This window comes from Balaenoptera acutorostrata, chromosome 2, assembly GCF_949987535.1.
Source record: "Balaenoptera acutorostrata chromosome 2, mBalAcu1.1, whole genome shotgun sequence".
Taxonomy (NCBI): domain Eukaryota; kingdom Metazoa; phylum Chordata; class Mammalia; order Artiodactyla; family Balaenopteridae; genus Balaenoptera; species Balaenoptera acutorostrata.
In genome coordinates this window covers 29,193,966-29,216,933 of record NC_080065.1, presented here as the reverse complement: position 1 = coordinate 29,216,933, position 22,968 = coordinate 29,193,966, and the positions used below count along the sequence as shown (strand labels likewise).

General features: G+C 39.2%; 1 protein-coding gene across 8 annotated transcripts in view; it reads left to right on the top strand.

The window, feature by feature from the left end:
- The window catches only part of DROSHA (drosha ribonuclease III), a 128,930-nt gene that overhangs the window by 75,017 nt on the left and 30,945 nt on the right, over window positions 1–22,968 (top strand). For all 8 annotated transcript variants that reach the window (XM_057540691.1, XM_057540690.1, XM_007192255.3 and 5 more), the window contains 7 exons: window positions 2,210–2,317; window positions 2,861–2,999; window positions 3,340–3,400; window positions 9,862–9,921; window positions 11,248–11,347; window positions 15,210–15,312; window positions 17,620–17,690. In XM_057540691.1, the coding sequence (XP_057396674.1) occupies window positions 2,210–2,317; window positions 2,861–2,999; window positions 3,340–3,400; window positions 9,862–9,921; window positions 11,248–11,347; window positions 15,210–15,312; window positions 17,620–17,690 (642 nt within the window). The remainder of the gene's footprint in view (window positions 1–2,209; window positions 2,318–2,860; window positions 3,000–3,339; window positions 3,401–9,861; window positions 9,922–11,247; window positions 11,348–15,209; window positions 15,313–17,619; window positions 17,691–22,968) is intronic.

Below are 22,968 nucleotides of genomic sequence, written 5' to 3'. Positions count from 1 at the left end.
AGTGAATCTATGTTAATTTGGGGGCTCTTCCATTCTTGGGGTCATCAGAAGCCCTGCTGCTCCCCCTGTGTTTTTTCTCTCTCAGATGCTGAGACCACACACAGGTCTTTGTCCTCACCCACACTTATTTTGGCATTCATGGGGATACCTTGTCATCTAGTTTTTATGTATTTATTGTTCACAGTTCTATTTTGCTATCCTGGTTGCTCATTTTTAGTGGAGAATTTGAATAGATTTAAAAACTGTGCACTGCCATTTTCTTACGGTCTTCCAAAGGAGCTTTTAAAAATGAAAGCAGTTTCTAGGCATGAATGGAGTGGGGAGGAGATGCTTAGTGATTGTGTGTATTTTAACATTTCAAAAATTGATAATTTAAAAAACTGAGCTAGAGCCTCGTAGACAACCTTGAGACTTGTTTGTCAGGGATACAAGATGGACATGGGTCATATATACCTTTCCATGGTGGTCACAAGAAACATACCTGGAAAGAGAAACTGGCTCTATTTTGGAGCAAGTTTAGAGGAAGTGGCGAAAGGGACTCACAGCTGTTTCACATAAGTAAAGGTTTTGTTCTTTTCCAGGGGTAGATCTAAGTTCAAAGGGGTAAACCTCCAAAGAAACAGATTTGGACTAATGATAATTTTCTAATAATCAGAGTACTGTAAAGGTAGTGTTGTTTTCTTAACAGGTAATGATTTATCTCTTCCCGGAGGTATTAAAACACCAGTTTGAATTCATACTTAGAAAGATAGTTACACTGCATAGCCTTCATGACCCATCCTCCGTGTGTGCTTGGCATCAACACCCTTGAGTCCCCTGCAATTGAAATGCCTGGAAAACTATATTATACTTTGGCCACACACTTTGTTTATTATTTTGTTTTTTAATACAGCACTTATTGAAACGAAGTGGACAAAATGCCAGTAATTTGAATCAGAATGGCATATCTCTGAGAAGCCCTTGGGAGAAAAAAGAGTGTCTTCGTCTTTTTTCTCTTCCACAGCTAATATAAGCCTTACACGTGGAGGTGCTTAATATGTATTTATTGAATTGAACTGGGAAGAAAGACTTTCTGTTGATTAGAGATCCTTTTTGGGAGAACTAATCTTTCTTTATAAGTTAATACAGGAAACTGATTTCTGTAATTTCAAGCAAATCCATTATCATGTATTTTTAAATAATGCCAGCTTAAAATACTTCAAAGACTAAAATGATATAAAGCACATGTCAGTCATTCTGGGATGGGCTGTGCCCATCCTCCAGGTTCTGATGAATAACTCCTTCATTCTCTTGAGTTCTAGGGAAACATTATTTAAAAAAAAAAAAAAGAAAGAAAGAACGAAAGAAAGAAAAAGATATGCTTTCCATGAAATCTCCCAATACGGAATCTATAGCCAAATGAAAAGTGAAATGAAAATAAAAGTTCTGTGTCCTCAGGTGATTTAACTGTATCGGTGGTTTTATAAAAGTCGTCCTTATAATGTTAGATTGAGTGTTAAACCTAGAATGGCCTTTCGAGATCATCTGGCTGAGAAGTTCTTACCCAGAGGATAGTGATGGGCTTTAGAGATCTGTGAACTCATTGAAATTCCATACAATTTTTGCATGTTTGTGCACATAGGCACTTTTCTGGGGAAAGATTCATTTTCCTTAGATTCTCAGAAGTGTCTTGACACTGACAAAGTTTCAGAATTTGTGAGTCCTAATCCATTCCCTTAGAATTAAAGATAGACAAGGAGGCACAGAAATTCTTGTGACTTCCTTAAGGTTACCCTGCTGGGTACTGATGAACCAGGGCTATTCCTACTTCAGTGAAGGCCAATAGGCCTTATTCTAAGCAGCTTTTTATATTTGCTCATTTAATCCTTTTAACTGTCCTTGAAAGTAGCTACACTGATTGTCTTCATTTTACAGGTGAGGAAACAGAAACAGGGAGGTTAGATAATTTGCCCTGAGTCCCATGATGAATGAGTGACAGAGCAGGATTTGGACCCAGGCATTCTGGTTCTAGAGACCGTATCTTTAACAGCTGTAGTCCACCACCCCTCACAGAGGATATGCCAGGATGCCATGCAGCCAGTAAACTGTTTCAAGACTTTGTGAGATGGAATTTAGGATGTAAACATGGTTCTTGTTTGTTGTAAAATAAATGAAGTGTTTTTAATAAGTTTTTATAGAGTTAAACGTATTGAAATATGCTTTTTCCTAGCATGCAATGATGCTGCCTGTTTTGACCCATCATATTCGCTACCACCAGTGCCTAATGCATCTGGACAAGTTGATAGGATATACTTTCCAAGATCGTTGTCTGTTACAGGTAAGAATTACTCTCCTGTACATTTATATAATAACAAGATAGGAGTAATTCATCTTGCAGGTTACAAATGGAGCACTGAGATTCTCTACTCTGGGAGATGATGAGGACGTTTAGAAACAAAGCTCTCTCCATTACTCTACTCTTATTGCCACTTTCAAACCCTTTTTCTCACTTTTTTTTTTTCCTTTTTGATGCTGTCCCTAAAGAAATAGACTAAAGCTAAAATTTGCCCGTCAAACCTGACCTCTTCTTTCAGCTTTTCCTCCTTTATGGCTCTTCTTTCCAGGTGCTGCGTATTCTAATTCTTCTCTGAAAGATGTGGTTTTTTAGGTTTGTTTAGAAGAGCTTGCACGAAAGCTTTGGAAATTTGACACTGGAGGAAAAAAGATGGAAAGATCAGGGCTTAAAATTTGACTAGATAAACAGATCTCTTTCCTGTTTCATTTGAGGTGATATAAAGATGGTGCTTCTATGCTGAGTTTTTTTTTGTTTTTGTTTTTATGCTGAGTTTTTAAGACTGAACTTATTTCATTGAAATTTTAGCTGGCCATGACCCACCCAAGTCATCACTTAAATTTTGGAATGAATCCTGATCATGCCAGGAATTCTTTGTCTAACTGTGGAATTCGGCAACCCAAATATGGAGATAGAAAAGTTCATCACATGCACATGCGGAAGAAAGGTATGTTTGGATTCCACTCTCCTGTTTTGTTCTGTGTCTCCTGTTGTAAATTAAATCCCCACCAGGAATGGTTCCCTGGTGACTGTTTCATTCTCTCTTTCTTTAGTGTTTCCTGACCCATATGTAATAACATTCACTTTGAGCAGAGCATTATGATAAGAGTAGATAAATTTGTGAGAAAATTTTCTTTCTCCTATCAAGTGTTTTAAGTAACTAAGTTGATCAAACTTGTAGACATGCTAGTCAAATTGGGGTGAGATAGATAATTTTCTTTCTACATGTCATGTGATGGTCCTAGAATTCTTCTAACAGTATTTAGTTGTGATTTTTTTTTTAATAGGAATTAACACCTTAATAAATATTATGTCACGCCTTGGCCAAGATGACCCAACTCCCTCAAGGTAAAGTAGATTTTTTCTTTTTTAATTTATTTATTTATTCATTTATTTATTTTTGGCTGTGTTGGGTCTTTGTTTCTGTGAGGGCTTTGTCCAGTTGCGGCAAGCGGGGGCCACTCTTCATCGTGGTGCGCGGGCCTCTCACTATCGTGGCCTCTCTTGTTGCGGAGCACAGGCTCCAGACGCGCAGACACAGTAGTTGTGGCTCACGGGCCCAGTTGCTCCGCGGTATGTGGGATCTTCCCAGACCAGGGCTCGAACCTGTGTCCCCTGCATTAGTAGGCAGATTCTCAACCACTGCGCCACCATGGAAGCCCCAAGTAGATTTTTAAATAATAGCTTTGTTGAGATATAATTCACATACCATACAATTCCCCCATTTAAAGTGTACAGTTCAGTGGTTTTTGGTTTATTCACAAAATGGTGCAACCATGATCACTGTCTAATTTTAGAGCATTTTCATCACCCCCAAAAGAAACCCCATACTCCCCATTTCCCTCAGCCTGCCCAGCCCTGGACATCCACCAGTCTTCTTTTAATCCATGTTCAATATTTATGGATTTACCTATTCTGAACATTTTGTATAAATGGTGTCATACAATATGTGGTCCTTTGTGACTGGTTTATTTTACTTTACATTATGTTTAAAAGATTTATCCATGTTACAGTATATGTCAGTGTTTCTTTTTATTGCCAAATAATATTCCATGGTATAGGTATACCATGTTTTATTTATCTAGTCACCAACTGATGGTCATTTGTTGTTTTTACTTTTTGGTTATTATGAATGCTGTTGCTATGAATATTTGTATACAGGTTTTTGTATGGACATATGTTTTGATTTTTCTTGGGTATATACCTAAGAGTGGAATTTCTGGATGATACGGTAACTCTGTTTCACCTTTCCTTTAAGGAACTGCCAGACTGTTTCCAAAGTGGCTGCACCATTTTATTTTCCCAGCAGCAATATATATGAAGGTTCTGATTTCTTCACATCTTTCCCAACACTTGTTATTATCTGTCTTTTTGAACCTGGGCTTTCTAGTGGATATGAAATATTATCTCATTGTGGTTTTGTCATATTTCCCTGATGGCTACTGATGTTGAGCATCTTTTCATGTGCTTATGGGCCATTCATGTATCTTCTCTGGAGAAATATCTATTCAGATCCTTTTCCCATTTTTAATCAGGTTACTTTTTGTTGTTGAGTTACAATCATTTTTTAATGTATTCTAGATACAAGTCCCTTATCAGGTATGTGATTTGTAAAAATCTTTTCTCGTTCTATGGATCATCTTTTCACTCTCTTAGTGAAGCACAAAAGTTTTGATGAATTCCACATAATAGATAAATTTTGTTGCTTTTGTTGCTTCTGCTTTTGGTGTCATGTCTAAGAAACCATTGCCTAATCTAAAGTCACGAAGACTTACATCTGTTTCTTCTAAGAGCTTTATGGGTTTTTTCCTCTGACATTTAGATCTGTTCTGTTCTGAGTTAATTCTTATATATGGTATGACATAGAGGTCCAGCTGCATTCTTTTCCTTGTGGATATGCAGTTGTCCCAGCACCACTTCTTGAAAAGGCTGATCTTTCCCCACTAAATCATCTGGGTTGAAATCACCCTTGACAGTATATTTGAGGGTTTATTTTTGGATTCTTAGTTCATTCCATTGATCTTTATGTCTGTCCTTAAGCCAGTACCACACTGTCTTGATTACTGTAGCTTTGTAATAAGTTTTGAAATCTAGAAATGCAAGGTCTCTTCTCCAACTTTCTTCTTTTTTTTCAAGACTGTTTCGGCTATTCTAGACCTGTTACATTTCCACATGAATTTTTTAATTACCTTAAGAACTTTTGCAAAGAAGCCAGCTGGGGTTTTGATAGGGATTGTGTTGAGTCTGTGGATCAATTTGTGAATGCTTACCATCTTAATATTAAGTCTTCTGCTTAATATTGTCTTCTGTTCCCTGAACATTAGATGTCTTTATTTTTTCTTTGTTGTCTTTAATTTCTTAGTAATGCTTTTTAGTTTTCAGAGTATACATTTTGTATATCTTTTGTTAAATTTATTCATAAGTATTTTATTCTTTTCGATGCTATTATAAATGAAATTATTTTCTTAATCTTTATTTTTGGATTGTTCATTGCAAGCATATAAAAATACAGTTGATTTTTGATTATTGATCTTGTATCTTGCAACCTTGATGAGCTCATTTGTTAGCTCCAGTAGTTTTTTAGTGAATTCCTTAAGATTTTCTATATAGATGATCATTTCACTTATAACTAGAGATATTCTTACTATTTCCTTAACAGTCTGGATGCCTTTTATTTCATTTTCTTAACCTAGTTGCCCTAGCTGGAGTCTCCAGTACAATATCAAATAGAAGTGGTGAGAGAGGATCCTTACCTTCTTCCTAATCTTAGATGGAAAACTTTCTTTTACCATTGTGTATGATGTTATCTCTGGGTTTTTCATAGGTGCCTTTTATCAGATTGAGGAAGTTCCCTTTTATTCCTAATTTGCTGAATGTTTTTGTCATGAGAGTGTGTTGAACTTTGTCAAATGATTTTTCTGCATCTATTAAGATGATCATGCGTTTTTTTCATTTATCCACATGGTGTATTACATTAATTGATTTTGGGGTGTTAAACCAACCTTGCCTTCCTGGGATACATCACACTTGATCATGGTATATAATCCTTTTTATATGCTATGTTTAGTTAGAATTTAGTTTGCTAGTATGCTGTTGAGGATTTTTGGTCTCTAGTTTTCCTTTCCTGTGACGTTTTAGTCTGGTTTCACTATTAGGATAATACTGGCCTCATGTAATGGGTTGGAAAGTTTTATATGTTAGCTTTCCTTATTTTATTTCTTGATTTTAAGTGATACCTTAATATATTAATATTCTCACTTTGTGGCCTGGAACCCCTGAAGAACCTGGGAAGGAAGTAGGCTGAGTCTATATAAACTCGTTAACACCCTGGAAAACTGAATGGAAGTAAATGCCAGATGCTGGTGGGGCTCTGATGTTGCTCTCAGGAGGCTTATCTCTGTGTGTGAAGCACAGCAGGTTCTATTTTGAAAGCCAGTAGAGGAGGTTGCTTGAGGGCGGCTTGCTTTTTAAAACGGGGCATTGAAGAGTTGAATAGCCAGGTTTGTCCCTCTTGGGATCCAGACTTAGATGGATGAAAGGCAGGTAGAGCAGGGTTGGAAGTGACAGAGTTGAGACACTGCTGCAGCTGGTAACTGGCCTCCACAGTGAGGTAGGTGCCCAGCCGAGCTAGTGCAGCTTCCTTTTCTACCTTTTTCTTCATGTATCACTTTTCTTTTCAAATAGACTTGCCTTGACGTTGCTGTCTTTTGAGGTTATCATAAACCAAACTGTCTTTCCTCTTCAATCAAGAGGTAAAAAGAAAGGCAGGACAGAACTTTAAAATTCCAATTTGAAGATGATCACATGCCTCACTACTGTGTTCTGTGAGGGTCTAAGATCAGAAAAGGACTGTCTAATTAGAGGAGCCCTTAATCACACCTTCAGGGATAGCGTGGCCATGGTTTCATTTTACCTTGCTATATTGTGGAGTCTCCAGATGACCGGTTCTGTATTTTAATAAGTGAAAACCCTGGGTCCCCTGCAGCCCCTTTAGCAAGGCCGCACACGCAATAGATGTGTCCTTTTCAATGATGAAAGCACAGGTTTAAGTGATCTTTGTCTCATCTACCCCAACCACAGTTATTGGTATGTAAATTATGTCTTTTGGTAGCATTGTTTAAACCTCATGGTTTATGTTTTCTTACTGTGGCAAAGGGAATGATAACTGAGAAACTGTGTTCTTTCTGAATTTACCATTTTGAAAATGATACCACTGATAGAGAATAAACAGATGATCTCTCTTGTCCTTTGACTTCTGCTCTGGCCTCTGCTGCTTGTGCTGAGAGCCTCTTGCAGTAGGTCTGATCTTTTGGCTGATGCAGAGTCGACCCCAAGTTTCTGTTCAGAAAGACCCTCCCAGCCTCGGTGGCCGGGCCGGCTGCTGCTTTGTTGCTGCTGTCCAGTAGCCCCAGCTGTGTCAGTACAGCCCTGGGAGCCATACTGAAGAAACTCAGACAAATGCAGTCCAACAGACATTTATCCAGTGCCTTTTGAGCTTGAGGCAGTTCGTAGATATTTTACAGGGATCCAAAGGCAAGTAAGACAAAGCCCCTGCTCACCAGGAGGTGTGACTGCCTGGGGTGGGGAGAAGTGCCGTAAACATAAGTAACTTCATATAAGGAAGACTCTGCTAAGTGCTTCAGTGAAGGTCAGAAACAAAACATACACGCCAGACTAGGGGCTAAGGAGAGCTCTGGTGGTTGTTCACGGATTATAGGTCAGTTGTGCACTGTGCACCAGAGTAATTGCATTCACTTGAAACGACTTGCCCTCTTCCCTGTTTGTTTCTTAGTTTGCTCTTATAAAGTGGGATGCAGTAGTCTCTGCTCCTTGTAAGTATTTGTATATCTTTGAAACAAACACTGTCCAATTTCAAATGTCAGTGGTTATATCTCCTCCCAAGCAAGCTTGCTCAGAATTTCAGACTGGAGAAAGGAAAGAGAGAGCCAACGAGCTAGTAGGTTGTTTGGGGAATCTGTGTCTGGCACTGAAGGTGGAGGAGCAAGGCGGGTAGGGGAGCTTGATGGAATTCTTCCCCCAACCCCTCTGAATACCACTCCTGTCGCCCCTGCCCATCCTGCAGTGCAGTTAGTGCCGCCTTCTGCCAGGTCTCCCATCGGGCGGCCTCTCCAGGCTTCATCTTGCTGTTTCTGGAGCCTCCTCTCTAGATCTTAGCTGTAACCTGCTTGAAAGCTTTCTGTGACGTCTCGTCACCTGCTGAATAAGTCTGAGCTTCCCCACCTGGCAATCTCAGCAGCCAGTGATCCAGGCACATCACTCTCTTCCCTGTGGCTGTCTGCACACCAGTAAGACTGAGGGACTTGCTGTGCTGCCAGGCGTACCCTCTCCCTGCCCTGAATGCCAGCAGTAATTGTACCTGTGGAATGCCCTGTGTACCCTGTGACATCCTGCCCAGATCCTGCTAGCATTTGTTTTATTGTGCATGTTCTGGTTCTCCCAGGTATTATAATTGTGTCATAGTCTGATTTTTTTTTTTTTTAACCGTGAGCATTTTGAAGGTCTTTTGTCCTACTCTCTTTTTTCAAATTCTTTTCCTTTTCCAACTAATGCCTTTCACAAAGCAGGGGCTCAGTAAATAAGTCTTAAAGGAAAGAATGCCATTCATGACATTACTTTTATTCCAGGTTATTTACTCGTTGACTAGAAATAGGGAAGTGGGGGCATTAGGAAAGGTCATGGTCAGGGCCATCAAAAGTTTAAATGGCTGGTTACTCTCTTAATCTGATTTGGGATCAGCTGACATTTACAAAAAGACACGAAGACTTAAAATTAATAAATAAAAATCTGTCTGCCTATCAAAACTACAAAATAATTAACTTTTATGATGGCATCATCTTTAGTGAATATGCCACCCATAATTTTTTAAAGTGTCACTATTTAACCACATAAATCTCAGTTGTATAGTTATATTTAACTCATGCACATTACAGTGAAATGTTACCACCGAGAAGGTCTCTGAAGGATTAGGCATTCGGTTCAGCCTTGTACTCCAACATGAGAAACAGCCTGTGAGATGCACATTCATCATGTAATTAAGATATAAATACAATGCAATCTCTGCACTGAGGGGGAGAGTATTAATTTTGATGAGGGACTCAGGCAGGGATTCCTCTGGAGCTCACATTTTGCTAGACCTTGAGAGGTGGGTAGGTTTTCAATGTGTCTCAGTGCACAGGGGAGAGTAGAAGCCTCCAGGGCGGCAAGGAGCTTGGCCTGAACACAGGCACTGAGTATTTTAGGGGATGCCCTTTTCAGAGAGGACCAGGCAGTTTTGGAACAGGACCCTGTGCAAGGGTGGGAGAGGATAGCAGTGGACAACGAGACTGAAAAGGTTGGTTAGGCCTATTTTGAAGGACTTTAGATGCTAGGTTAAATTTAGAATTTGCAGTTTGGACCATGGGAAGCTAGAACATTGTGCCAAAGCTGATTTTTCAGTGTTCTAACTCTCTCTAAGAATGCATTCTCCTTTCTCTCGTCCACCTGATAGTGGTGTGGAAAGAGTCACAATTGTTAGGGTGATGTCTCCTTGCTTTAAATCTGACTCCCAGGGGGAAGGAAGCACCAGGGTGGGAAGCCTGAGACACGTAGTATGAGGGGACACTCCCTCCCTTTCCCACCAGGCAGCCCCTGTACCTCCAGCTAAGATGGCCATCAGTGTTCTTGATTATGAGGAATAAGGTAGGGTGCTTTGATTACTAAAGGAGCTAACTCTCAGTATCCTTTTCTTTGAGAAGAGAGGGAGGAAATATAAACGTGTGCTATTTTAAGTGATCTTTTTAATTCTGTAGGATTAATCACAACGAACGGTTGGAGTTCCTGGGTGATGCTGTTGTTGAGTTTCTGACCAGGTAAGTAGGCTTTTCTGCCATTCCCCAATGATTGCATTTTATAGGTAACATACTTAATACATACCTTCTTTGTAATTAGCCAAATAAGGCCTTGAAACACCATGTTTTTGGTCTCCTCTGTAGAGCTTAAAAGCTGCATGTCTGTGGCTCTTGCCCTGATAACTTGCACTCACTGATGCTGTAATGAGCAAGATTACAAGATGAAAGGCTAGTGTCTCTGTCCTGTCAAGTTTATGTTCAAGTTGCTGCAGCCAGAAGAGATCAGCTTGTCTTGGTCTAGATGCTTCAGAGCTTATATTCAATTTGTAGCGAAAGGGATGATATTTTAAAATGTCATTTCATTTTCTAGGATTTGTCTTTGATCCCTTTCTCACTCTTCCTGAACTCAAGGGAAGTAAAGTTTACAAGAATTTTAATAACTAGATTTTGGGTGTGTGTGTGTATGTGTTTCTGTATGTTTGTATGTTTTCTCCGCAGAAATATTTTAGGGTCCTTAATTTGGAGGTAGGGGTAGGAAAGTACATTTTGTTTTTTCAATACTCATAAACTTTCCCCTTTAAAGGGAGATGACACATGTTTCTCTTGGAACTGTCTTGAGCTATTTTTATTCTCTTTAGGTCATTTCTTTTCCCGGAAGGACATAATGAGGCAAAGGGGCTGTTTTCTAAGCTTGTTCTCACTGGACACAGTAGGACTAGACAAGCTCAGCTGCCCCGATCAACAGTGGGTCTGAGACACCAGTGTGAGAGTTAGGGGAGCGCAGTTAGTGTCATGGTCTGAACGGGTCTTCCGTCGGCCTGCTTCCTAATTCCCTTACTTTCCTGATCAGCAGCGCCGGTTCTGTTTGCCACTCGCGTTCCTGTTCCTGTCCCTGTCCCTGTCCCTGTCCCTGTTCCTGTTCCTGTCTGTACTTGTGAAGAACGTGCCACACAGCTGCCTTGCTCAGAGCTCCCAGGCTCCTCTTCAGGGGCCCTCATAACCCAACCCAAGCAAAGCTCTCTGTTTCCAGGCTCAATTTTCATGTATTAGATAGGTTTGCTCTCGGCAGTGTATGAATGTTTGTTCAGGTCTTTGTTGTTATCATATTTCAGGGAAATCTTTTTACAGAAGTCAATGTGAACATATGAGTGAATGGTGTTGTTTGGGGTTTAGCACATTCAGATATACCGTGCATACCGTTTAACTTTCAAAGACCCTACAGTTTAGTTCACTTCAGCTGGTCTGTATTGCCCAGATATTATGTGTCAGGCCTGTTTTTTGGACTCAGAACCACAGACAGAATATTGTGATACATATTTACTTTTATGCTTTTTTTTTTTTTGGCAGTGTCCATTTGTACTATTTGTTTCCTAGTCTAGAAGAGGGAGGATTAGCAACCTATCGGACTGCCATCGTTCAGAACCAGCACCTTGCCATGCTAGCAAAGGTACGTCAAATATCTGAAGCATCTGTAGTGAAGTCATTCTCTTCTTCAGTCCATGCATAATTTTGCATTTGAATAAGTAACCCTTTAAGGTGTATTAAGGGTTTAATATTTTATAGACGAGGAAGGACTTTTTTATTTGGGTTTTAAGGACTCGGCCTTATTAGTTCTGTTACCTTAGTGAGTTTCACCAGCAGCCAATGAACTCCACAGTGAGGTAACTTGATAAGAGAAGAGGAAAAATTTGACAGATGTGCATGTACAGAGTTAAACATTTGGGGAAAGGAACATGAGAACAGAGTAAAAGAAATGAAACATTTCGTATTTTCCCTTTGTGTGATACTTCTGTATTACATTTGTTTTTAATTTACTTTAACAAGCAGAATTATAGCTTTGAATAGAATACTCCAGTTCATTTGTATCCACAGGGGATACTTTACAGATCTTTGAGAATTCCCCCCAAATCACAAATCCTATTAATTAAGATTTAGATTTTAGGCTGTTCAGCTAGCCACGTTGACTTAGCTGAGTGACTAGCAGAACCTTTTCTTGATTTAGATTCATGGTAGGCATGTTTCTTACATTATCTCATTTGATCTTCCTGTCTCTGTGCAGTGTCTCCTTTTTTAATTAATTTTTATTGGTGTATAGTTGCTTTACAATGTTGTGTTAGTTTCTTGCACTCTCTTATCATAAATCATAACGGATAGGACATGGGCACTTGCATGGGCCATCAGAATACCCGCAGGGGGACCATGGACAAATTATTATTCTCTTTGCCAAGCCTCTGCTTTCTCATCTATAGAATGGAGATGGCATTAGCATCTACTACACAGGGTGGTTGTGAGAATTAAATGAGATTATCATTTGAGTTTTAATGATTCCATTTGTAAAGTGCTTGGTGCAATGCCTGTTCATAGTAATCACATAAACATATGAATAAACTAGTAGGAGTTAGTTGTTTTTATTGCTGCTGCCACTTATAAATTACATTTATAAATCATTACATTTTATAGGCCTGTGGGTTTATTCAGTAGTAGGGGGGACAGTGGCTGTTAAATTCCCAAACAGTAGAGATCCATTAGAAAAGCTTTTGTGAGTTTTCCTTGATTTTTGCTTTAAGTAGTTTTATTTTTCTTCATTTTGATATAAATGTTGAAATCTGGTAGAAAAGAGTAGATAAAACCCATTCTAGTTTTATGACTGACTTTTTTAAAAAAATATTTATTTTATTTATTTATTTTATTTCGGCTGCATCAGGTCTTAGTTGTGGCACTCGGGGTCTTCGTTGCAGCCTGTGAGCTCTTTGTTGTGGTGCACGGGTTTTCTCTCCCTAGTTGTGGCGTGCGGGCTCCAGGGCACATGGGCTCTGTAGTTTGCAGCATGCGGGCTCTCTCATTGAGGCGTGCGAGCTCAGTAGTTGTGGCGCATGGGCTTAGTTGCCCTGCGGCATGTGGGATCTTAGTTCCCCGACTGGGGATCGAACCCACGTCCCCTGCATTGGAAGGCGGATTCTTTACCACTGGACCACCAGGGAAGTCCCTGACTTCTTAATTTGATCTTGCCAAGGCATTAATTACATCTAAAATGTGGTTACTTTTATCCCACGGTTTTCGTGTTAGCAAGAGTGCATTGTTTTATTATATATAACATCTTCATCATAGCTATGTTGGTAGGCTTTGACCTAGCTTCAGTGGCATTTGAGAATATAAACAGTGATGCCTTCAGGAAAAACTATGGGCAACAGGTATGCTAACTTGGTTTTAGCCTTACAATGAATGAAATTCCACAATCTATATAAAACTGCTTCAATGTTTAGTTGATTTAATTGTCAAGATGCTTCCTGATAGTTCACGTAAGTGTCCGTTGGAAATGCCTTTAATAAGTAGATTGTCAGCATGCTCCCCCCACCTCGCCGTTGTTTTCTTTTCTGTTTCAGATATAATAGAATTGCATAATTGTTTTTCAAACAATTGTAGGGGGGATATTTACAAAGTGTGGGAAATTACCGTAGCATGAACATGGATGCTGTTACGTAACACAGCGGGTGCTGTACAAAGCCATGAGTCATGACAGGGGTGGCCAGTTTCTCCCTTCAGGGATTTCTGTGTGATCTTCCTCCACCCCAAACCCTGACATTCCCATAGCACTCAACACCCATCTCCTCCAGCAGTAGGCAGTGATGGTCTTACCCTTCTTCTGTCTAGACCAGTGGTTCTTAACTGTTTGGGAGGAGGGACTTGATGGAGCAGGATTGCTGACTCTGAGAAGGTAATGAAAGCCCTAGGTCAGCGCTCCAGACAGGAACATTTTAACACATGCACAGTGGAGCACCAGTCTCCTTTTTAAAAGTTCCACTAATGCCTTCATGAAAAAATAAAGATATAGAGGAGGGATTATGAGAAGTTGGAAGATTCAGAGCATTCCAGAATAGTTGTTTATAATATAAAATATGGCTTGCACTCTACTCTCAAGCACGGCTCCAGAGATAGCAAACCATTGGATTTTCCCAGTGAAGTTGTGAAACAAGTGAAATTTACATATTCTAGTATAAACTCTTGCACTTGGGGATCAATTTTTTAAAAAGAGGTGGTTTCTGCTGTTGCATTTGTGGTAGTCAAAACTCTCACTTGAGTTTATGATACACTCTTGAATTCCTAGGAATACAAAATACTGATAGCATATATGTCCCATTTTTATTGTCCCTTTTTCCAATGTAAACAGATACGGATATTTTTAACATACATATCAAGACACACAAAATCTGAGTCTCTTTTATCTGAGAGCTGATGAGATTCATATTGTCCTAGGTTGTTCACTGACTTGCGACTTGTTCCATTTACGTGGCATGTTATTGCTTAGTAAGTATTTATTGAACCGAATTACATGGTAATAGCAACAGATTTATTGCATGCTTATGCAATGTTTGTATCTTTCTCCTTTTATGGAATGAATTATGATTTCCATTTATTCAATCTCAGGAGTTTTATAAAAAACGATACTGTGTCTAGTTATGAAAGGACTTGATTTGTACATTGTAATACAATAGGATAAGAAATAAGTAGGTACTGAACTCAAAATAAAGAGAAAATATGGGTAAGACAGTAAAATGAAGGCAGAAGTAAAGTTAGTGTGCACAGATATATTCATTAAGTCCTACACAATTTCTAGAACTGGGCCATAAATTTGTCTCTAAACTTGTCTGAGGCCAAATAAAAAAAGAAAATATAATTCATTATAAACTGTATTCCCAGAGCCCTTAAGATAGTTCCAACCCATTGCTTAGATCTCACTGAGACTTTAGAAGGATGAATGTGGAAACTTCAAAAAGTGGACATAAGTGCAAAGATATATGGCTCCCCAAATCCTTGTCAAATAAAAAAAAAAGATTTAGAGATATAAGGCATTTTGAAGTCTTCTGAGGGTCCCCATTTACTCTACCACATAAAAATCTCTTACATGTGGTACAAACGCCATCAGTACCACATAACTCTGGAATCCTAGAGGTTAACTTTGGGTTGGGTTTGTATCTCCCTAGACATATTGGGTGAACCCAAGGGTATGGTCTTGCAACAGAGGCTTATTCCAGCTTAAGCTAGTCCTTGTTCTGAACCTGGAATTGGACAGCTCAGATCTTATCAGTTCTGAACCAGATTGAACCATCAGAGTTCATAGAAGCTTGTTTGGGGAAAAGTCGAGGCTTGTCAGCGCTAAGCCATATGTAAGGACTCATAGGGAATGGTGACTAAATTTTCACATAAGACCAATTAAATTGTAACCATACCCCTAGGAGATGCTGAGTTATTACAGTTACAATACGATTTTGTCGATTTTTTCTTACTTTCTGTCATTTTGAATTTTGTAGAAACTTGAACTGGATCGATTTATGCTTTATGCTCACGGACCTGACCTTTGTAGAGAATCAGACCTTCGACATGCCATGGCTAATTGTTTTGAAGCATTAATAGGTAATTTCTCACTTATAGTCTAGTTTCCTGCATGTCTGCAATGTCTGGAGAGCACATAAAATTCAATGTGTAGACTTGGGATAAAATTACTTGTTCCCAAAGCATGTGAGGTCCCCAGTATAATACCCACCTCCTTATACTATAGTTATGTTAGTTCCTCCAGAGCAGCAGTCATGCTTTCTTTTCTTGAATTCCTTGTACCATGTCATGTACATGCTTAGTATATACTGAACTGAAGTGCAGTGTATTAATATGGGGATGGATTACTTGCCAGATTTGATTCAGGATCACGTACATAAATAAGTTTCTGGTGAGGCCCTAATACTGTTTTTGATCACATTTTAAACTATTCACAGGATTTTCTGATTTAAACATCTTGAAGACACCACATATTTAAAATCCCAGGGCTTGAGTCTCTGTAACTATTGTTTATTCACTTGAAACAAGACTGATGCAGACACTTTACTTCCTCACTCAGGCTCTTTACTTCCTCAGTTTCTTTTTTACTGTAACTAGAATATAATTAGCTGTTTGTACAGGAAAGTTATGAAGAGTTAATTAGCTGGTGATTGCAAGTATGCTTTACAATGAAACGTTTCAGTAGATTGACAGTTCCTTGATTTTTTAAGGTAAATGATTGAGTACATTTTTCAAAGGGCTTTGTACTTCCTTATCAATTTTGCCCTCTTTCTTTGAAAATGAATATAAAAGCTTCCCATTGTAGTTCCATGTTGATGATGGTAGCAAGAGAATGTTTAATAATTATCCACAGTCTTTTCACAGGTATGTCTATTTTGCACAAATATGTCTATTTTCAGAGGGTTTGTCACGTGGAGTGACTGTGCTCTGTAGACATAATACTTTTGACGGTTAATGTTACAGTTGGCCCCGTAGCCAGGCACACATGATTCAGCTCCCTTTTGTATCATTTATTGGCTCTGTGTCTTTGCCAAGTTATTGAATCTCTTTGAGGCTCAGTTTCCCCACCTATGACATGGAGATAGTATCACTCACCTCACAGAGTTGTAACAATCTTAGTATCTGATCCTGGTTGCATCAAATCCAGAGCAAAGTTCCATTTCCTTTAACCCTCCCCAAAATCACCTGCTATGGGCCCCAGTCCTGTAAATCTTTTCTAATACCCTCTTACTAAGGTGCCCTTGAAGGTGAAGATAAGAATGTGAAAATGCTTTGCACAGGGCCTAGGACATGAGTGACCCCCCAAACCCCTACTACTACTAATGCTGTCATCATCATCATTATTATTGTTATTATTATCATTATTACTACAACTATTGATAAATAATAAGTGTATTTAGTCATCAAAAGCCCTGGTGGCTAAGTATCTGAATATTTTATGTGGAAAAGAGCCTTTCTGAAGACAGATATAAAAAATATGAATTTGGGCTTCCCTGGTGGCGCAGTGGTTGAGAATCTGCCTGCTAATGCAGGGGACACGGGTTCGAGCCCTGGTCTGGGAAGATCCCACATGCCACGGAGCAGCTGGGCCCGTGAGCCACAATTGCTGAGCCTGCGCGTCTGGAGCCTGTGCCCCGCAACGGGAGGGGCCGCGATAGAGAAAGGCCCGCGCACCGTGATGAAGAGCGGTCCCCGCACCGCGATGAAGAGTGGCCCCCGCTTGCCGCAACTGGAGAAAGCCCTCGCACGAACCGAAGACCCAACACAGCCAAAAATAAATAAATAAATAAATAAATTAAAAAAAAAAAAATATGAATTTAAGAACTACCCTACCTCAGCTATTTGATACCCAGTTAAGATGTTACTGTCGTACTTACTGGTTATGATGAATGGTAAACATGTGTACAGTGTTTAGTTATTTCAAAAAATTTTTAATAATTATTTCTAATTAAAGGTAAAGGTTATCCTGATTTTTATTTGCAGAAACCTTAATTGATCTGAACTCAGATTTTATCTGTGGTCTGAAATACAAACTATAAATATAGAAAATAAAACATAACATTTTCATAAAGTTAAGTATTTGTGCATAGTTCCCTTAGTCACTAATGGTTCATACCCATATCCTTCACGATAGTTCATAGTTGGCCTCTTTTTCTTACAAAATAAGGTTTATGTTTTAGTAAATTGAATTTCATATTTCAGTCTAACTTATAACACAAAGCATAGCTAAAAGAGGGAAAATGCTACCTTTAAAACAATTGCTTCTGATCTTGCCGAATTTTTCTGTGAGTGGGTTTTGGCTTGCCTTTTTGCTTTTTTATGGAGATATGTAATTTTCTCTGAATACTAATGCAGCCTTCCTTTTGGCATTCTCTTCCTTTTATCTAGGAGCTGTTTACTTGGAGGGAAGCCTGGAGGAAGCCAAACAGTTATTTGGACGCTTACTCTTTAATGATCCGGTATTTATCTCGATTCATTTGATTTTTCTCAGTTATATATCATTACAGAAGATTTTATATCAATTAGTCTTTGTATTTTAAAGAGCGTGTAGGAGAAACAAAAACCCCAAATTTACCATAGATGGTAGATTTCAAGCACTTCAAAAATAGCATATTCAACTTTGTCACAGATGGGAAAGTTCTGTGGACATTTACACTAGTTTGTTTTCTACCCAAAACCCCATGTTTCCTCATGGTCACTTGTAAGTTAAATATGAATAGAAATAAGGTAGGACTTTGCTTTATTTTGAAGTATCTTGAAATTAATTATGATTTTATATTTTATAATCATTGGGTACCTATCCCATGCAGGCTTAGTTGAAGCTATAGCCTTTTGGCTTTTCTGTTTATGATTTGTTTTTATGTAAGTTATGTAGACTAGATAAATGTATATTTATTTTAGAAAGTCAGTTCATAGGGAGTTTCTGATAGGGTTATGAATAAAGAATATGGAAGTACTTTTTTTTTTAAAGCAAATTATAGTTTAAGAAAAAATGATAGATTCTAAAATAGTTTCTGTTGTTACTAAAGTATTAAGCTATTAATATTGCCAGGGCTCCCTTTTTAATCCTGCATGTAATAGAGCATACTGGCTGCTTTTTGTACCCAAACAAGTCAATTTAACATTTAAAGGGAGAGGCAACTCTGTATTCCTGATTGAAATGTCATTATAATTGAATGAAATAGCCCTCATGGAGCCGTAAAGAACATAGGAAGCCAGGGTTTTAAGCCTTTGTGAAACCTTCAACGTAAGTGGCTGTCAGATGTTATTACTGTATTCCTTAGGATAGGTAAAAAAAAAAAGAATCAATAGTTTTGAAAAATGGGGCCTGGATGATGCTCATGTCTGAGGATTTGATCTTCTTTTACCTGTTTTTATAGAGATAGGTGGTGATTTTATATGTGTGAATTTCCTCCTGGTGGGAACATTATCTACAGGTGTTCCATGTCCCCCATTTTGTCCTACAACCTATAAACAAGTGTGCATCTTGATTTGTATCTGTAGCAGATGTATTTTAAGTCTTTTTCTCAAAACTTAAAATAACTTTGTTCTGGCCTTTATTTTTTGTTGGCAGTTTCAGCAACCTCTTTACTTTGTTTGCTCCTCCAGCCTTGCCTCTATGTGCCCCCTCACCCCTTGAACCTAGCCTCCACCTCCACCTACTCCTGCCGCTGTCCTCCCATCTTACCTGCAGCCCCCATCCACTCTGTGTTCCTGTTTTCCTGAATTATATGCAGCTTTATACCTGGCATTCTTAATTGCAATAGTTTTGTTTGGATTCTTTTCTCTCTTTAAACTGCTTCTCTCCCACTTGTCTACTTAGCAGGCTTATCTTTTATTTCCAGTACCAAGTACAATGCTGGCATGTGCAGAGTTTAATAAATATTTGTTTAAGGAATGAAATGGATAAATGACTAAATGAAAAAGCAGAGTCTGAACATTATCTTACCAATGGGACGGCTGACATTCAGAATTTGTTTTAGTCATTTTAGTGTGTCTTTTGTGAAATTGAACAGGGCTTAGTAATATATGGTCTTCTCACTTCAGCGTTTTCAAGTGTGCACACTTGGACAGTCTAACTCATCTGACATCTCCATATCGGTTTACATCTCTTAGTTGTAGTATGTGAGAGATTTCGGCGAGCCATCGTACTTTTTCTTGAGTAATGGTTCTATGAAAGTCCAGTCAGCCAAAGACAGCCAGAGACAAGCTGTAGGTTTATTGACTCCATGCATGGGGCTGGGGGAGGGGACGGGGGGGCATGCTCATAACAGGGAGGGGGCCCTTCTTTCTGAGGCCTGGGCTGGTGCTGACCGGTTCTGAGGGGCCAGGAAAGCAGGGATCAGTTATTGTTTGGTTGCCATGTCTGAGGCCGGATTAGAAGAAGCAGGGGATTAATTTGGGATTGGGTGCTGTCAGAAGCCGAGGGGCAGTTTAGCTATTGAGTGTCCCTGGCAATCTTTATTCCGGGGGTAAGACATAGCAGAGCAGGTCAGAGGGCAGCGCTGGTGGGAGAGCAGTTGTTTCTCAAAGAGGGGGTCTTTCAGAGTTTTACAGATGCTGTAAGACCTTGAGGGAGATGCTGTTTCCTGTTAACTTGGAAGCTGGCTTTCTGTGTGTCGTCCTATCAGCCCTGTTAACAGAAGGGCTGTTTCTCTTTCTCAGCCTGAACTACGTTTTACTCTTTCAGCCCCAGGATGATTTTGCCAATTCTGTGTTCTCAGGTCTGTGTGACCCTTCCCGGCTTACCCAGTACCTTCAGAGCCACTGTTTCCATTTGACCATCCAATGACCGTCTTAGAAAGATAGGGAGCAATTACTATGTAATCTTTCCTAGTCTCCCACTGCCCCCCCATACACACCCCTTTTTGTCTGTGCACATCTGTCCCAATTTCTCTGACCCAGGCCTTTCTCTGGAGCTCCAGAAATTGGAAAAAGTGTCTTTTCAAATTGCCTCTGGGCAACTTCACCTGGGTGTTCCACAGACACCTAATTTCAACAGGTTTAGTATTTGAATTCAATACCTTAGCCCCCAAACATATTTCTCCTTCTTTAATTTTATGATCTAAACCAGAAACCTTAGGGTATTCTTTTGTCCTTAAGCTTTTTCCTCCTCATCTCCATTCAGTTGCAAACCCCGTCAGTTTGGTCCCTCGTATCTCCTGAGTGGGTTCACTCTTGGCCGTACTGCTGCGTTAACGTTTGTCCTCCTCATCTCTCACCTGCGATAATTAACCTGTGGTCCTTCCCTGCTGCTCTAGTCCATCATTCATGCTGCGTTTAGTGTTGTCTTCTTTTTCATGCACAGATTTGATTATGGTCTTTGTGGCTTAAAATCTTTGGTTTCTTTATTGCCTACCAAAGTCTGCATTACACAACATAGCATTTAATAGTTCTCATAATCTGACTCCCACCTATTTTTTCAGTCTCCTTTCTTTTCACTCCCTCTTTGTGCCATTCTAAGAATTACCTTTTTTAAATTTTTTTAATTTTTTTTGAGTCTATTATAATTTACTAACAAATAACTGTTTATTTTATTTTATTTTTTGCTTTACAGTGGTGTGAAAAATTTTTTTTAGGTTTACAGCAAAACTGAGAGGAGGGTACTGAAATTTCCCATATGCTCCCTGCCCCACACATGCACAGCCTCCTCCACTATCAGCATCCCTGACCGGAGTGGTAAATTTGGTATAATCAGTGCACCTACACTGACACATCATAATCACCCAAAGTCCATAGTTTACATGAGGGTTCACTCTTGGTGTTGTACATTCCGTGGGTTCAGACAAATATGCAATGACATACAGCCACCATTACAGTGTCATACGTTTTCACTGCCTTAAAATCCTCTGTGCTCTGCCTATTAAGAGTTACCCTTTTGTGTGTGTGTACCTTGAGACCTATTATTTGTGTATATATGGTGCCCTGCTTTTGATTCCCTCCCTCTGCTGATGTACTGAATTCCTCAGTACTCTGTGTTCTTCAGAATACAGCTGAAAAGTCACCTCCTCTTTGAAGCTTGATCTGACACCCCAGGCAGAATTTTCCTAGCACTTGGTATATATACATCACTATTATAGAATTTGTCATAGTTTATTAAATTATACTTATTTACCTTCATTCTTTCCCACTAGGCTCCTTTGAGGACAGGGATAGTGTCTTATTCATCTTAGTAAGCTAATATGTAACAGGTGTTCAATAAAAATATGCTGCATGATCTAATGTCCCAACAGTCAATGAACATTTTCCAGAAGAGCAAACTGAAGGTAGAGGCTTTACCTAAGGTCCTTGGGCTAATAGAAGGCAGAGCTGGGATTCCAGTCGAGATCTTTTCCAGGATATTTTCTCTGACCCCGAGGGGCAACAGAACCTTATCTCAGTGTGCAGGGTAGAATAAAGGAAATGGATGCCATTGAAACAGGCTAGTTGTGAGGTTTTAAGCTATAACACCAAGATGGGTGACAGCAAACATCAAAGAAGAAATCAGTGTTTTTGAGCAAAGAATACATAGGAGAAAGGAGGAAGATGAATCTAGAAGTCCCTGACAGTTTTGAGCTTTGGAGGTTGAAGTTGGTCAGAAGAGATAGTTGTTTATCGTCATTGTTGATGTCATCATTATTAATAGTGGCATTTTCTGTGTGCCAGCACTGGGTTCAATGCTTTGAGTACATTGCTCACTGAGGCATCAGAGAACAATCTAAAGTAGGTACTGTGATTATCTTGGTCTTACACTTGAGGAAAGGTTGGCTCAGGGAGGTTAAGTAACTTGCCAACGGGGAATCAGGATTAAATCAGGCAGCCTGTCTCCTCATCCTCTCATCCTGCACCTTTTTCTAACACCATACTCCCTAGTTTAAGGTGAAAGGTAAAAACGTATGATTTGGTCATTTAGGTATGAGGTAAAAGATGCCCATAAAGACACTTAGAGTTATGGACTTGTAGCTTGAGTGAGAGGTCAGAACTGCAGCAGAGATGAACAAGTGATTTAAACAGAGGTAGCAGTGGGAATGGCGGGGCTCTCCAGAGAAGCAGGTAATGAATAGGTCAGGCAAGGGGCTGAAGTTTGGTAAATGTCCATTTCAGGTACAGCAGGAGAAAAAGCATTGAGAGAACATGAGAAAGTTGCAGGAAGGGAGTGACATTCAGTATAATTTATGCTACAGAGAATTCAAGGGAAAGGTTATTGAATTGGTTGAGAGAAGTCCTTTAAATAGCTTTAAAAGAACAGTTTGATATTTAAGCTTGTTTTTTATATTGGCAAAATAAAACACCAAAAACAAAACCTAAGTGTATTTTATTAAGATGCAAGTTGTACAAAAATATCAGGTATTTTATTTCACTTTGTCATCATCTGATCACAAGTGATAATATATTTTCCTATACTTCCCCCCTCCAAAAATTAAAAAAAAAAAACTCCTCTTTTAAAAGTTTTGTCATTTATCTCAAAAACCTATCATCGAGGCCAGAAAGGAGATTCAGTCGGAGGCTCCCCAGAGTCTAAAACTGAAGGAAAAACACTTCAATCCTGAGGAAGGTCTAATTATAACTGCCTCTGGATTTAACTCAATGGATTAGGATTTTCCACAAAATTTATTCTTTTGTTTTTTCTCTTATTTCAAGTATACATTTGTAATGATCCACAGTAAAAGTGTGGTCTTACAAATCTAAGTGTTTAGGAAGTAGATATGGGGTGTTTTCCACTCCATCTTAAAACAACTCAACGATAATGAATTAGTG